This window comes from Haliotis rubra, unplaced genomic scaffold (assembly GCF_003918875.1).
Source record: "Haliotis rubra isolate DU_JTF1 unplaced genomic scaffold, ASM391887v1 Scf1453, whole genome shotgun sequence".
Lineage (NCBI taxonomy): Eukaryota > Metazoa > Mollusca > Gastropoda > Lepetellida > Haliotidae > Haliotis > Haliotis rubra.
The window spans coordinates 124,118-141,302 of NW_025765396.1; the positions used below are offsets into that span (position 1 = coordinate 124,118).

General features: G+C 43.8%; 1 protein-coding gene across 1 annotated transcript in view; it reads right to left on the reverse strand.

The window, feature by feature from the left end:
* Positions 1–645: 645 nt before the first annotated feature.
* Positions 646–17,185, reverse strand: part of LOC124269539 (methionyl-tRNA formyltransferase, mitochondrial-like) — a 35,648-nt gene continuing 19,108 nt past the window's right edge. Inside the window, exons 7-11 of the mRNA XM_046704569.1 lie at positions 16,509–16,579; positions 12,958–13,063; positions 4,876–4,942; positions 2,856–2,935; positions 646–813 (exon numbers count right to left, since the gene is read on the reverse strand). Coding sequence (XP_046560525.1) covers positions 646–813; positions 2,856–2,935; positions 4,876–4,942; positions 12,958–13,063; positions 16,509–16,579 — 492 coding nt within the window. The remainder of the gene's footprint in view (positions 814–2,855; positions 2,936–4,875; positions 4,943–12,957; positions 13,064–16,508; positions 16,580–17,185) is intronic.

Below are 17,185 nucleotides of genomic sequence, written 5' to 3' on the forward strand. Positions count from 1 at the left end.
GGGATCAGGGAACATAAACAAACATCGGGGTTAATCAACCCATGCACCCCCTGTGACCAGTGAACAACTTATAATATTAAGTTATATGATGTCGATCTAAAAATAAACGAGTCTGGACCAGACAATCCACATCATGAACATTGCTCCGTGCAGTTGAGATACGATGACATGTGTCAACCAAGTCAGCGAGCCTGGCCACCCGATACCGTTAGTCGCCTCTTACAACAAGCATGGGTTACTGAAGACCAATTCTAATCTGGATCTTCACATATTTTACCCATGTGGGGAATTGAACCCGGGTCTTCGGTGTGACGAGTGAACGCTTTAACCACTAGGATACCCCACCGGCCTGCTCACTCACCCGCTCTCTAACTATTGCAGCTATATGGCGGCGGTCTGTAAATAATCGAGTCAGGACCAGTCAATCCAGTTATCAACATCATGAGCATTGATCTACGCAATTGGGATACATGGCATGTGTCAACCCAGTGTGCGAGCCTGGCCACCCGATCCCGTTAGTCGCCTTTTACGACAAGCATGGGTAGCTGAAGATCAATTCAAACCTGGATCTTCATTTGTACATCACAATGACTTCAAATGAAAACACTCACAAAACTGAATCAGTCATATTTATTTACAAAGCAGTCACACTTTCTGGAGAACTCTCTGCATGTAACTCTCCGTGTCGAGTCCGTTCTTGATACTGTCCAGCAACAGCTTCCTCTCGGCTACTTTAGACAAATAGCCATTGTAGAACGCCTGAGCAGACATCTTCTTTTTGAAGACAATATTCTCAAAACCCACCCAACCATTCTGAAATGAACAAATAAATTGTCAAGTGTATTCCATCTCCATTTAGTGATTTCGTTTGTTGATTGTTTGCATTCAGTGATTTCTAGGGGTGGGTATTGCAGAGAATGTTGCTTTAGAAAGCCTATATTATATGTTGCAATATATGCAAAGCATATATTGTGATATGTATTGCAATATATGGCACAAAGTTTTTAAATGCTTGACTTATCAATCATGAACACAACAAAATCACTATGCTTGATTAAGTTTGACTAAAACTTTTAACCATGATAAAAATGTTAATAATATTTGGCACAAATGAAACAAGGATATATCCCAAGATTTCCGGCGGCCACAAGGTTTTCCGGCTGCAAGTCAAAATACCGGTTTTTGATCATCGATCCGTATCATAATACATAATGATTTCATGTCTGAATCGGTAAAAACCGGTAAAACGGTTACATTGCGCAGCCCTAGTGATTTTGACTTTGAATTAGATAATACATATATTTGGGGAGTATCATGGAAAAGTAGACATTTTATGATAGAACATTGCAGTAAATATTTACCTTTTAGTTGAGGTTCATGAAAAAAGTACAAGGTGAGGTGAATTGAAATGGGGTTTAATGTCGTACTTGAGACTATTTCGCTCATATGCATGCGTGTGTATGTGTATGTGTGGCTGCTTGTGCTAGCCCAGACTAAAGCTGGTTTTATAGTGCTAGCTAACTGAGATACCATGCCGCAGTAAAGCATGAATACCCCACTCAGATACATTATACGGACTCCCGAGCCGACCAGTCCTTGTTGTACCCATTAATGCCGAGCGTCAGGGTGGGGTGGGGTGAGGTGAGGTGAGGTGAGGTGGGTGGGGTGAGGTGAGGTGGTGTGAGGTGAGTCGAGGTGAGGTGTGAGGTGGCATGAGGTGAGGTAAGGTGAGATGTGAGGTAAGGTGGTGTGAGGTGAGGTGAGGTGAGGTGGTGTGAGGTGCGGTGCAGTGAGGTGAGGTGAGGTGCAGTGAGGTGAGGTGAGGTGAGTCAAGGTAAGGTGAGGTGGTGTTAGGTGAGCTGTGAGGTGAGGTTGTGAGAGGTGAGGTGAGGTACTGTGAGGTGAGGTAAAGTGCAGTGAGGTGAGGTTGTGTGAGGTGAGGTGAGGTGAGGTTGTGTGAGATGAGGTGAGGTGGTGTGAGATGAGGTGCAGTGAGGCGAGGTGGTGTGAGGTGCGCTGCAGTGAGGTGGTGTGAGGTGAGGTGGTGTGAGATGGTGTGAGGTGAGGTTGTGTGAGGTGAGGTGAGGTGAGGTGCAGTGAGGTGAGGTGTGGTGAGGTGGTGTGGTGTGAGGTGCAGTGAGGTGAGGTGAGGTGAAGTGAGGTGAGGTGGGTGCAGTGAGGTGCAGTAATGTGTTGTGAGGTGGTGTGGTGTGAGGCGGTGTGGTGCAAGGTGAGGTGGTGTGAGGTGGTGTTGCATGAGGTGAGGTGAGGTGCAGTGAGGTGAGTTGGTGTGAGGTGAGGTGAGTCAAGGTGAGGTGAGGTGCAGTGAGGTGAGGTGTGGTGTGAGGTGAGATGGTGTGGTGTGAGGTGAGGTGCCGTGAGGTGAGGTGGTGTGAGGTGAGGTGAGTCAAGGTAGGGTGAGGTGGTGTGAGGTGAGGTGAGGTAAAATGGGAGTTCATGGGGTTAACATGTCTCCTCTTATATACAGCAAAAAGAATGCAAATGTGTGTTTGAGTGTAAGGATGCTCACACCCATTCAGAATATTTTCGTCGTTATTGTACTTCCTAAAGGACATACAGCGCTGCAGTTTAACATGGACACCCCACTCAGACAGGCCTGACTCCAAGCCAACCTGTCTTGCTTTATCCTCCCGGTGCCAAGGATCAGGCAGGTTAACATAAAGTACCATTTCTTTACGACTTTGGCAAGGAGTTCATGGGGGATCAAACTGTCACCCATGGGTACAATGTGTCAAGCCCATTCCCGGTGTCCCCTGCCATAATATTGCTGGAGTATTGCTAAACGCGGCGTAGAATTAAACTCACTCACTCAACTAAGTTCCTGTTGTACCTACCTGACACCTGACACACAATAGCTTCTGTTTCTTGTCAAACGCGACAGTTCCTGGGGCTGCAGCAGCACCTGCAACATCATCTGCAAGAAATGAAGGTGTCATTGTCATTTCACTTTACAGCCACTTTTCCCAAAAGCGCTAAGAACATTATAAAACTTATCGTAACCTTACTGACTGACTGAGTTTGGTTTTACGCCCCTTTTAGCAATATTCCAGCAACATCACGGTGGGGGACACCAGAAATGGGCTTTACTCATTTTACCCATGTCGGGATTCGAACCCGGGTCTTCGGCGTGACGAGACAACGCTTTAACCACTAGGCTACCCCACTGCCCCAAATATCGTAACCTTAAGACAGAACAGTGGTGTGTGTGGTGGTGCCTGGTGGTGCTTGGTGGTGAGTGGTGGTGCATGGCGGTGCATGGTGGTGCTTGGTGGTGTGTGGTGGTGCATGGCGGTGCATGGTGGTGCTTGGCGGTGCATGGTGGTGCTTGGTGGTGTGTGGTGGTATGTGTAGTGTGTGGTGGTGCATGGAGGTGTGGTGGTGTGTGGTGATGCATTGCGGCGCATGGTGGTGCGTGGTGGTGTGTGGTGGTGCATGGAGGTGTGGTGGTGTGTGGTGGTGCATGGAGGTGTGGTGGTGTGTGGTGGTGCATGGAGGTGTGGTGGTGTGTGGTGGTGCATGGAGGTGTGGTGGTGTGTGGTGGTGCATGGCGGTGCATGGTGGTGCTTGGTGGTGTGTGGTGGTATGTGTGGTGTGTGGTGGTGCATGGAGGTGTGGTGGTGTGTGGTGGTGCATGGAGGTGTGGTGGTGTGTGGTGGTGCATGGTGGTGCTTGGTGGTGTGTGTTGGTGCCTGGAGGTGTGGTGGTGCATGGAGGTGTGGTGGTGTGTGGTGGTGCATGGAGGTGTGGTGGTGTGTGGTGGTGCATGGAGGTGTGGTGGTGTGTGGTGGTGCATGGTCACAAATCAGGTGAATTTAAGCAGCGCTGGTCACAGAGTTCTTGGATATCTGACCGTGTTTGGCACCTTTATTCTTGAGAGTTTCTAGGACTTCTGTCCTGCCCCACAAAGAAGCATGAGTAACACATGTGGTGTCACCTTTGACAAATGACTTTGTTCAAACTTGCCTCCATTCACCCAGCAGTGAATGGGTAGCAGGTGGGATGAGATGTTGAGTTGAGTTGAGTTGTGAGGTGAGTTGTGAGGTGAGTTGTGAGGTGAGGTGAGGTGAAATTGGGTTTAACGTCGTGCTTGAGAATATTTCGCTCAAATGAAGACGTGCATGCGTGTGTATGTGTATGTGCGGCTGCTTGTACTAGCCCAGACTGAAGCTGGTTTTATAGTGCTAGCTCACTGAGATACCATGCCTCTATGAAGCATGAATACCCCACTCAGACACAGTATACTGACTCCGAGCCGACCAGTCCTTGTTGTAACCATTAATGCCGAGCGCCAGGCAGGGACCAACAAGTACCATATTTTAACGTCTTTTGGTATGACGCGATCGGGGATCAAACCAGCGACCTTCCGCTCTCCGGGCGACGCTCTAACCACTACACCACAGAGTCGGTCCCTCACCAGCAGAGGTTGATCGGAATCACTTTTAACCAAGATTGCCAACTTGTACACTGTACTCATCACCTATTCTCATGAAATGTGCACCAACTGATGACTGGAACTGTTAAAAAAATTAAAGTCATTTTATTGTTTGAATACATTTATTGTTCACAAAATTCAAACTATCATACGTCCACTCAGAACATGTCAACCCAGAACATCATCAACCAAGAACATACATCCACCCAGAACATGTCAACCCAGAACATACGTCCACCCAGAACATACGTCCACCCAGAACATATGTCCACCCAGAACATACGTCCACCCAGGAACATACATCCACCCAGAAACATACGTCCACCCAGAACATATGTCAACCCAGGAACATACGTCCACCCAGGAACATACATCCACCCAGAACACATGTCAAACCAGAACATATGTCCACCCACACATACCTTCACCAACTGTGTTCATGTCTAGTAGCTTCACAGGATATCCGTTCAACTCACTACGCAGAGGCAGCTGAAATCATATCATGGACCAGTCTATCACATCTGGTACTTGACAGTTCTTCAAAAAACACCCTGGACCCATGTTATTTAATGTTATACACCTGGACCCATGTTATTTAATGTTATACACCCTGGACCCATGTTATTTAATGTTATACACCCTGGACCCATGTTATTTAATGTTATACACCCTGAACCCATGTAATTTTATGTTATACACCCTGGACCCATTCATTATAACTGTTTTATTTCGACATATCAGAATTTTTGTCATGGTATTACAGAGGCCCAGATAAGCTGCGTATCCGGGTAAAATACGCATATAAAATTTCCAATTACGCATTGAAAAATAATTGTTGCGTACCAATTACGCATTTAAAATGTTACATACGCTAAAAGTTTAAAACAAAGCGTCGGAATATATTTATAAAAATCGCTTGCGTAATGAAAAAGACATGGATTGCTATCAAGTTGTACTGTTAGTATAGGACAAGTGTTGTACTGTCAGTATAGGATGAGTGATTTTGTTATGAAATCATTTCCATTATATTTAAGTTGGTTTTGATTAGGTATGACATAAGGCAGAACATACCTGCTTAGTAAACTTACTCAATGACATAATACTTAGGTAAGTAAACTGACTGAAATACGCACATATTTGAAAGGAGAGGGTAACGGAAAATGAAATACCCACTCAACATTCATAATACCCACTCCAAAAAAATACAGTGGGTACAGTACCCACAAGAGCTAAATCTTATCTGGAGCTCTGGTATTAAATAAGTGAGGTTATAGAATACATTGCAGGAAAGATGAAACCAAGACACTAGATACTGCAATAACCGAGGTATTAAACATTAGCTTGCAGGATTCCACATGAACCTGAAGCACTGCACGTCAGAATGAAGGACTGCAATTCATCCTGAAAGACTGAACATCAGCCTGAGAACTGAACATTAGCCTAAGAGACAGAACAAACTTTAGTGTGAAAGAGTGAACATTAGCCTGAAAGAGTTAACATTAGCCTGAAAGAGTTAACATTAGCCTGAGAGAGTTAACATTAGCCTGAGAGAGCGAACATTAGTCTGAAAGAGTGAACTTTAGCCTGAGAGAGCGAACTTAAGTCTGAGAGAGTGAACATTAGCCTGAAAGAGTGAACATTAGCCTGAAAGAGTTAACATTAGCCTGAAAGAGTTAACATTAGCCTGAGAGAGTGAACATTAGCCTGAGAGAGTTAACATTAGCCTGAAAGTTAACATTAGCCTGAGAGAGTTAACATTAGCCTGAAAGAGTTAACATTAGCCTGAGAGAGTTAACATTAGCCTGAAAGAGTTAACATTAGCCTGAAAGAGTTAACATAAGCCTGAAAGAGCGAACATTAGTCTGAAAGAGGGAACTTTAGCCTGAGAGACCGAACTTAAGTCTGAGAGAGTGAACATTAGCCCGAGAGAGTGAACATTAGTCTGAGAGAGTGAACATTAGTCTGAGAGTGAACATTAGTCTGAGAGAATGAACATTAGTCTGAGAGAGACAACATTACACTGAGAGAGTGAACATTAGCCCGAGAGAGACAACATTACACTGAGAGAGTGAACATTAGCCTGAGAGACTGAACATTAGTCTGAGAGACTGAACTTTAGTCTGAGAGAGTTAACATTAGTCTGAGAGAGTGAACATTAGTCTGAGAATGAACATTAGTCTGAGAGAGTGAACATTAGCCCGAGAGAGACAACATTACACTGAGAGAGTGAACATTAGTCTCAGAGACTGAACTTTAGTCTGAGAGAGTGAACTTTAGTCTGAGAGAGTTAACATTAGTCTGAGAGAGTGAACATTAGTCTGAGAGTGAACATTAGTCTGAGAGAGTGAACATTAGCCCGAGAGAGACAACATTACACTGAGAGAGTGAACATTAGTCAGAGAGACTGAACTTTAGTCTGAGAGAGTTAACATTAGTCTGAGAGCGTTAACATTAGTCTCAGAGAGTGAACATTAGCCTGAGAGAGTGAACATTAGTCTGAGAGACTGAACTTTAGTCTGAGAGACTGAACTTTAGTCTGAGAGAGTGAACATTAGTCTGAGAGAGTGAACATTAGCTTGGTAGCTGAACATTAGTCTGAGAGAGTGAACATTAGTCTGAGAGAGTTAACATTAGCCTGAAAGAGTTAACATTAGCCTGAAAGAGCGAACATTAGTCTGAAAGAGGGAACTTTAGCCTGAGAGAGCGAACTTAAGTCTTAGAGAGTGAACATTAGCCTGAGAGAGTGAACATTAGTCTGAGAGAGTGAACATTAGCCTGAGAGAGTGAACATTAGTCTGAGAGAGTGAACTTTAGTCTGAGAGACTGAACTTTAGTCTGAGGGAGTGAACATTAGTCTGAGAGAGTGAACATTAGTCTGAGAGAGTGAACATTAGCCCGAGAGACTGAACATTAGTCTGAGAGAGTGAACATTAGTCTGAGAGAGTGAACATTAGTCTGAGAGACTGAACTTCAGTCTGAGAGAGTGAACTTTAGTCTGAGAGAATGAACATTAGCCTGAGAGACTGAACATTAGTCTGAGAGACTGAACTTTAGTCTGAGAGAGTGAACTTTAGTCTGAGAGAGTGAACATTAGTCTGAGAGACTGAACTTTAGTCTGAGAGAGTGAACATTAGTCTGAGAGAGTGAACATTAGTCTGAGAGAGTGAACATTAGCCTGAGAGACTGAACTTTAGTCTGAGAGACTGAACTTTAGTCTGAGAGAGTGAACATTAGTCTGAGAGAGTGAACATTAGTCTGAGAGACTGAACTTTAGTTTGAGAGAGTGAACATTAGCCTGAGAGACTGAACTTTAGTCTGAGAGACTGAACTTTAGTCTGAGAGAGTGAACTTTAGTCTGAGAGTGAACATTAGCCTGAGAGACTGAACATTAGTCTGAGAGAGTGAACATTAGTCTGAGAGAGTGAACATTAGCCTGAAAGAGTTAACATTAGCCTGAAAGAGTTAACATTAGCCTGAGAGAGTGAACATTAGCCTGAGAGAGTTAACATTAGCCTGAAAGTTAACATTAGCCTGAGAGAGTTAACATTAGCCTGAAAGAGTTAACATTAGCCTGAAAGAGTTAACATTAGCCTGAGAGAGTTAACATTAGCCTGAAAGAGTTAACATTAGCCTGAGAGAGTTAACATTAGCCTGAAAGAGTTAACATAAGCCTGAAAGAGCGAACATTAGTCTGAAAGAGGGAACTTTAGCCTGAGAGAGTGAACATTAGTCTGAGAGAGTGAACATTAGTCTGAGAGAGTGAACATTAGCCCGAGAGACTGAACATTAGTCTGAGAGAGTGAACATTAGTCTGAGAGAGTGAACATTAGTCTGAGAGACTGAACTTCAGTCTGAGATAGTGAACTTTAGTCTGAGAGAATGAACATTAGCCTGAGAGACTGAACATTAGTCTGAGAGACTGAACTTTAGTCTGAGAGAGTGAACTTTAGTCTGAGAGAGTGAACATTAGTCTGAGAGACTGAACTTTAGTCTGAGAGAGTGAACATTAGTCTGAGAGACTGAACTTTAGTCTGAGAGAGTGAACATTAGTCTGAGAGAGTGAACATTAGCTTGGTAGCTGAACATTAGTCTGAGAGAGTGAACATTAGTCTGAGAAAGTGAACATTAGTCTGAGAGAGTGAACTTTAGTCTGAGAGAGTGAACATTAGTCAGAGAGAGTGAACATTAGCCCGAGAGAGAGACAACATTACACTGAGAGAGTGAACATTACACTGAGAGAGTGAACTTAAGTCTGAGAGACTGAACTTTAGTCTGAGAGAGTGAACATTAATCTGAGAGAGTTAACATTAGTCTGAGAGAGTTAACATTAGTCTGTTAGAGTGAACATTAGCCTGAGAGAGTGAACATTACACTGAGAGAGTGAACATTAGCCTGAGAGACTGAACTTTAGTTTGAGAGAGTGAACATTAGCCTGAGAGACTGAACTTTAGCCTGAGAGACTGAACTTTAGTCTGAGAGAGTGAACATTAGTCTGAGAGAGTGAACATTAGTCTGAGAGAGTGAACATTAGTCTGAGAGAGTGAACATTAGCCTGAAAGAGTTAACATTAGCCTGAAAGAGTTAACATTAGCCTGAGAGAGTGAACATTAGCCTGAGAGAGTTAACATTAGCCTGAAAGTTAACATTAGCCTGAGAGAGTTAACATTAGCCTGAAAGAGTTAACATTAGCCTGAAAGAGTTAACATTAGCCTGAGAGAGTTAACATTAGCCTGAAAGAGTTAACATTAGCCTGAGAGAGTTAACATTAGCCTGAAAGAGTTAACATAAGCCTGAAAGAGCGAACATTAGTCTGAAAGAGGGAACTTTAGCCTGAGAGAGTGAACATTAGTCTGAGAGAGTGAACATTAGTCTGAGAGAGTGAACATTAGTCCAGGAGACTGAACATTAGTCTGAGAGAGTGAACATTAGTCTGAGAGAGTGAACATTAGTCTGAGAGACTGAACTTCAGTCTGAGATAGTGAACTTTAGTCTGAGAGAATGAACATTAGCCTGAGAGACTGAACATTAGTCTGAGAGACTGAACTTTAGTCTGAGAGAGTGAACTTTAGTCTGAGAGAGTGAACATTAGTCTGAGAGACTGAACTTTAGTCTGAGAGAGTGAACATTAGTCTGAGAGAGTGAACATTAGTCTGAGAGAGTGAACTTTAGTCTGAGAGAGTGAACATTAGTCTGAGAGAGTGAACATTAGTCTGAGAGACCGAACTTTAGTCTGAGAGACTGAACTTTAGCCTGAGAGACTGAACTTTAGTCTGAGAGAGTGAACATTAGTCTGAGAGACTGAACATTAGTCTGAGAGAGTGAACATTAGTCTCAGAGAGTTAACATTAGTCTGAGAGAGTGAACATTAGTCTGAGAGACTGAACTTTAGCCTGAGAGAGTGAACTTTAGTCTGAGAGAGTGAACATTAGCCTGAGAGACTGAACTTTAGTCTGAGAGTGAACATTAGTCTGAGAGAGTGAACATTAGTCTGAGAGAGTGAACATTAGTCTGAGAGACTGAACTTTAGTCTGAGAGAGTGAACATTAGTCTGAGAGAGTGAACATTAGCCTGAGAGACTGAACTTTAGTCTGAGAGACTGAACTTTAGTCTGAGAGAGTGAACATTAGTCTGAGAGAGTGAACATTAGCCTGAGAGACTGAACTTTAGTTTGAGAGAGTGAACATTAGCCTGAGAGACTGAACTTTAGTCTGAGAGACTGAACTTTAGTCTGAGAGAGTGAACTTTAGTCTGAGAGTGAACATTAGCCTGAGAGACTGAACATTAGTCTGAGAGAGTGAACATTAGTCTGAGAGAGTGAACATTAGCCTGAAAGAGTTAACATTAGTACAGAAAAGTTAACATTAGCCTGAGAGAGTGAACATTAGCCTGAGGAGTTAACATTAGCCTGAAAGTTAACATTAGCCTGAGAGAGTTAACATTAGCCTGAAAGAGTTAACATTAGCCTGAAAGAGTTAACATTAGCCTGAGAGAGTTAACATTAGCCTGAAAGAGTTAACATTAGCCTGAGAGAGTTAACATTAGCCTGAAAGAGTTAACATAAGCCTGAAAGAGCGAACATTAGTCTGAAAGAGGGAACTTTAGCCTGAGAGAGCGAACTTTAGTCTGAGAGAGTTAACATTAGCCCGAGAGAGTGAACATTAGTCTGAGAGAGTGAACATTAGTCTGAGAGACTGAACATTAGTCTGAGAGAGTGAACATTAGTCTGAGAGAGACAACATTACACTGAGAGAGTGAACATTAGCCTGAGAGACTGAACATTAGTCTGAGAGACTGAACATTAGTCTGAGAGACTGAACTTTAGTCTGAGAGAGTTAACATTAGTCTGAGAGAGTGAACATTAGTCTGAGAATGAACATTAGTCTGAGAGAGTGAACATTAGCCCGAGAGAGACAACATTACACTGAGAGAGTGAACATTAGTCTCAGAGACTGAACTTTAGTCTGAGAGAGTGAACATTAGTCTGAGAGTGAACATTAGCCTGAGAGACTGAACATTAGTCTGAGAGAGTGAACATTAGTCTGAGAGAGTGAACATTAGTCTGAGAGACTGAACTTTAGTCTGAGAGAGTGAACATTAGTCTGAGAGAGTGAACATTAGCTTGGTAGCTGAACATTAGTCTGAGAGAGTGAACATTAGTCTGAGAAAGTGAACATTAGTCTGAGAGAGAGTGAACTTTAGTCTGAGAGAGAGTGAACATTAGTCAGAGAGAGTGAACATTAGCCCGAGAGAGAGACAACATTACACTGAGAGAGTGAACATTACACTGAGAGAGTGAACTTAAGTCTGAGAGACTGAACTTTAGTCTGAGAGAGTGAACATTAATCTGAGAGAGTTAACATTAGTCTGAGAGAGTTAACATTAGTCTGTTAGAGTGAACATTAGCCTGAGAGAGTGAACATTACACTGAGAGAGTGAACATTAGCCTGAGAGACTGAACTTTAGTTTGAGAGAGTGAACATTAGCCTGAGAGACTGAACTTTAGCCTGAGAGACTGAACTTTAGTCTGAGAGAGTGAACATTAGTCTGAGAGAGTGAACTTTAGTCTGAGAGAGTGAACAGTAGTCTGAGAGAGTGAACATTAGTCTGAGAGAGTGAACATTAGTCTGAGAGACTGAACTTTAGTCTGAGAGAGTGAACATTAGTCTGAGAGAGTGAACATTAGCCTGAGAGACTGAACTTTAGTCTGAGAGAGTGAACATTAGCCTGAGAGAGTGAACATTAGCCTGAGAGACTGAACTTTAGTCTGAGAGAGTGAACATTAGCCTGAGAGACTGAACTTTAGTCTGAGAGACTGAACTTTAGTCTGAGAGAGTGAACATTAGTCTGAGAGTGAACATTAGTCTGAGAGACTGAACTTTAGTCTGAGAGAGTGAACATTAGTCTGAGAGAGTGAACATTAGTCTGAGAGACTGAACTTTAGTCTGAGAGACTGAACTTTAGCCTGAGAGACTGAACTTTAGTCTGAGAGAATGAACTTTAGCCTGAGAGACTGAACTTTAGCCTGAGAGACTGAACATTAGTCTGAGAGACTGAACTTTAGTCTGAGAGAGTGAACATTAATCTGAGAGAGTTAACATTAGTCTGAGAGAGTTAACATTAGTCTGTTAGAGTGAACATTAGCCTGAGAGAGTGAACATTAGTCTGAGAGACTGAACATTAGCTTGGTAGCTGAACATTAGTCTGAGAGACTGAACTTTAGTCTGAGAGACTGAACTTTAGCCTGAGAGACTGAACTTTAGTCTGAGAGAGTGAACATTAGTCTGAGAGAGTGAACTTTAGTCTGAGAGAGTGAACAGTAGTCTGAGAGAGTGAACATTAGTCTGAGAGAGTGAACATTAGTCTGAGAGACTGAACTTTAGTCTGAGAGAGTGAACATTAGTCTGAGAGAGTGAACATTAGCCTGAGAGACTGAACTTTAGTCTGAGAGAGTGAACATTAGCCTGAGAGAGTGAACATTAGCCTGAGAGACTGAACTTTAGTCTGAGAGAGTGAACATTAGCCTGAGAGACTGAACTTTAGTCTGAGAGACTGAACTTTAGTCTGAGAGAGTGAACATTAGTCTGAGAGTGAACATTAGTCTGAGAGACTGAACTTTAGTCTGAGAGAGTGAACATTAGTCTGAGAGAGTGAACATTAGTCTGAGAGACTGAACTTTAGTCTGAGAGACTGAACTTTAGCCTGAGAGACTGAACTTTAGTCTGAGAGACTGAACTTTAGCCTGAGAGACTGAACTTTAGCCTGAGAGACTGAACATTAGTCTGAGAGACTGAACTTTAGTCTGAGAGAGTGAACATTAATCTGAGAGAGTTAACATTAGTCTGAGAGAGTTAACATTAGTCTGTTAGAGTGAACATTAGCCTGAGAGAGTGAACATTAGTCTGAGAGACTGAACATTAGCTTGGTAGCTGAACATTAGTCTGAGGAAGTGAGCATTAGTTTGAGAGATTGATCATGGAGTGATGGAAACCACACAAGCTCCTCACCATATGGCTGAGAGCTCTGTACTGAGCCTGTATTTCCTCCATGGTCTGGCGGTCCCAGTCAATGTACGCCATGGCTGGTCGCACCTTGTGTGCTGGAAAACAGGAGTGAAAGGGTCAGCAAGTGGAGCAAGTGGTTCGGCTTCATGTGTGAGAGTGTGTGTGTCTAGCTGTCTCCTTCTCTATGTGAGTGTGTGTCCCCTCTTTCTGTGTGTGTCTCTCTGTGTGTCTGTCTGTCTCCCTCTATTTGTGTGTGTCTGTCTGTGTGACTGTCTCCCTCTGTGTGTGTGTCTGTCTGTGTGACTGTCTCCCTCTGTGTATGTCTGTCTGTGTGTCAGTCTCCTGTGTGTGTGTGTGTGTGTGTGTGTGTGTGTGTGTGTGTGTGTGTGTGTGTATCTCTGAGTGTCTGTCCGTCTCCCTCTATTTGTGTGTGTCTGTCTGTGTGTCTGTCTCCCTCTCTGTCTGTGTATCTGTCTGTCTTCCTGTGTGAGGGTGGCGGTGGGGTAGCCTAGTGGTTAAAGCGTTGGCTCGTCATGCCGAAGGCCCGGGTTCGATTCCCCACATGGGCACAATTTGTTAAGCCCATATCTGGTGTCCCCCGCCGTGATATTGCTGGAATATTGCTAAAAGCGGCATAAAACTAAACCCAGTCAGTCAGTCCCGTGTGAGTCCCTCTCTCTGTGTGTGTGACTGTCTCCCTCTGTCTGTGTGTCTGTCTCCCTCTGTGTGAGTGTGTGTGTCCCTCTGTCTGTGTTTTTCAGTCTCCCTATGTGTGTCCTGTGTGTGTGTGTGTGTGTGTCTGTCTGTCTCCCTCTCTGACTGAGTGTGTGTGTCCCTGTCCCTCGTGTGAGTGTGTCCCTCTGTGTGTATGTCTGTCTCCCTGTTTGTGTGTGTATGTCTGTCTCCCTCTCTGTGTGAGTGTGTGTGTCCCTCTGTGTGTGTGCATGCGTCAGTGTGTGTGTCCTCTGTGTGTGTGCATCCCTGTGGCTGTCTCACTGTGTGTCTGTCTGAATCCCTCTCTGTCAGTGTGTGTCTCTCTCCCTGTGTGAGTGTGTCCCTCTGTCTGTGTGTCTCCCTCTGTGTGTCTGTCTGTCTCCCTCTCTGTGTGAGTGTGTGTCCCTGTCTGTGTGCCACTCTGTCTCTGTGTGAGTGTGTGTATCCCTCTGTGTCTGAGTGTGTCTCTGTCTCTGTGTCTGTATTCTTTTGTCTGTCTGTGTGTGAGTGTGTGTATCCCTCTGTGTGTCTCTGTGTGAGTGTGTGTGTCCCTCTCTGTCTCTGTGTGTGTGTCTATCTCTCTCTGTGTGAGTGTGTGTACCCCCTGTCTCTGTATGTCTCTCTCTGTGAGTGTGTGTGTGTGTGTGTCCCTCTGTGTGTGTGTCTATCTGTGTGTGAGTGTGTCCCTCTGTGTGTGTGCCCTGTCTCTGTATGTCTCTCTCTGTGAGTGTGTCCTTCTCTCTGTGTGTGTGTGTGTGTGTGTCCCTCTGTCTCTGTGTGTGTCTGTCTGTCTCCCTCTGTGTGAGTGTGTGTGTCCCTCTCTCTCTGTGTGTGTCTATCTGTCTCCCTCTGTGTGAGTGTGTGTGTCCTCTCTCTGTAGTGTGTCTCTTCTCTCTGTGTGAGTTTGTGTGTGTGTGTCCCTCTGTGTGTGTGTCTATCTGTCTCCCTCTGTGTGTGTGTGTGCCCCTGTCTCTGTATGTCTCTCTCTGTGAGTGTGTCCTTCTCTCTGTGTGAGTTTGTGTGTGTGTGTCCCTCTGTGTGTGTGTCTGTATCTCTCTCTGTGTCTCTGTGTGAGTGTGTCCTCCCTCTGTGTGTGTCCCTTTCTGTCTGTGTGTGTCCCTGTGTGTCCCTGTGTGTGTGTGTGTGTGTGTGTGTGTGTGTGTGTGTGTCCCTCTCTGATTCTCTGTGTGAGGGAGAGAGAGAGAGGGAGGGAGGGAGGATGTTTAGCTACCTGAGACAAAGCGAGAGTAAGCGGGTGGTTATGATCTTTGACCTGGTGGACAGAGAGATGGGTAAGAGGGAAAATGTGAGCACAATCAACCAAGCCACTGAGCCTGACCACCAAATCCATGATACTGGTTGCTGGGGACCTATTCCTGCCTCAGATACTACAACACTTGATGCACTTTATACAGAGTGCTGTGGATAATATTACAGAAATGCTACTTGGACATATGTAAATAAAGAAATTTCAAGGAATATCCAACGAAGAGAAAGACTGACTGACTGACTGAGTTTGGTTTTACGCCGCTTTTAGCAATATTCCAGCAACATCACGGCGGGAGACACCAGAAATGGGCTTCACACATTTTACCCATGTGGGGATTCGAACCCGGGTCTTCGGCGTGACGAGCCAACGCTTTAACCACTAGGCTACCCCACCGCCCGACGAAGAGAAAGAGAAATACATAACAGAAGTGAGTGAGTGAGTGTGTTCGTGCATGCGTACTCTGGGTCACAGATGTATCAATACAGCCTATATATAATTGAGTCACATCAAAATACACAAAGAGATCAAAGTATGAATATCTGCTAATTATTAATGCAATGTGTGTTTAAGCAATTTCAAAGCTTTATGACGGCAAATTATTAAAGCAATGTGTGTTTAAGCAATTTCAAAGCTTTATGACAGCAAATTATCAATGCAATGTGCATTTAAGCAATTTTCTAGCTTTATGGTGGCAAATTTTTAATGTAATGTGTGCTTTAGCAATTTTCTAGCTTTATGATGGCAGTCAGTAAATAAACAAGTCTGTGTCAGTCATTCCAGTGATACATGTTATGAGCAAAATATGCTGTCCCTGCACGATGACTCCCAATCAACCAAGGGTGGTGGGGTAGCCTAGTGGTTAAAGTGTTCGCTCGTCATGCCGAAGACACGGGTTCGATTCCCCACATTGGTACAATGTGTGGAGCCCATTTCTTGTGCTCCCCGGAGTGATATTGCTGGAATATTGCTAAAAGTGGTGCAAAACTAAACTAACTCAATCAAGCAAGAGACAGAGTCTGCCGACTAGCTCATTCACTTAGAGACCTCTCATGAACTGCTCAGGATACTATGGAAACATTCCAACCCAGATTTCATGGTTTCACATATTTGACAATAGGTCATAAAGATTTCATGAGTAGGTTTCACATATTTGACAAAGCTATCCTTGGGGTGTAAGCTCATCCAGATTTCATCGGTAGGTTTCACATATTTGACAACAGCTATCCTTGGGGTGTAAGCTAATCCAGATTTCATGGGTAGGTTTCACATATTTGACAACAACTATCCTGGGGTGTAGGCTAATCCAGATTCATGGGTAGATTTCACATGTTTGACAACAGCTATCCTTGGGGGAAGCTAATCCAGATTTCATGGGTAGGTTTCACATATTTGACAACAGCTATCCTGGGGGTGTAAGCTAATCCAGATTTCATGGTTAGGTTTTCACATATTTGACAACAGCTATCCTGGGGAAGTAGGCTTATCCAGATTTCATGGGTAGGTTTCACATATTTGACAACAGCTATCCTGGGGGTGTAGGCTGGTCAGATTACTGGTTTGAAAAACGCACCATAGGTCAACAACATCTTTCACTTGTTCCTTCTCCTGGATGGTTGAGAGGGTCCCCAGAGTCCTCAACAGCTGCAACAACAGACATTGTGAACAACATCAGCCACTGATAATTCATTCAGACACTGAACAACAGCAGACACTGAACAACAACAGCAAATAGACACTATACAATTCATTCAGCAGACACTGAACAACAGCAGGAAACACAGACAATTCATTCAGACACTGAACAACAGCAGACACTGAACAACAACAGCAAAACAGACAATTCATTCAGACACTGAACAACAGCAGACATTGTGAACAACTACAACACAGACAAACATTGACACTGAACAACAGCAGACACTGTGAACAACTAACAGCAAACAGACCAATTCATTCAGACACTGAACAACAGCAGACATTGTTAACAACATACAGCAAAACAGACAGTTCATTCAGAAACTGAACAGCAGCAGACAATTCTGGTCACACACTGAACAACAGCAGACATTAGAACAACTACAGGAAACAGACAGTTCATCTCAGACACTGAACAACAGCAGACACTGAACAACTACAGGGAAACAGACACCAGTTCATTCAGACACTGAACAACAGCAGACACTGTGAACCACAGGAAACACAGACACTTCATTCAGACACTGAACAACAGCAGACACTGAACAACTA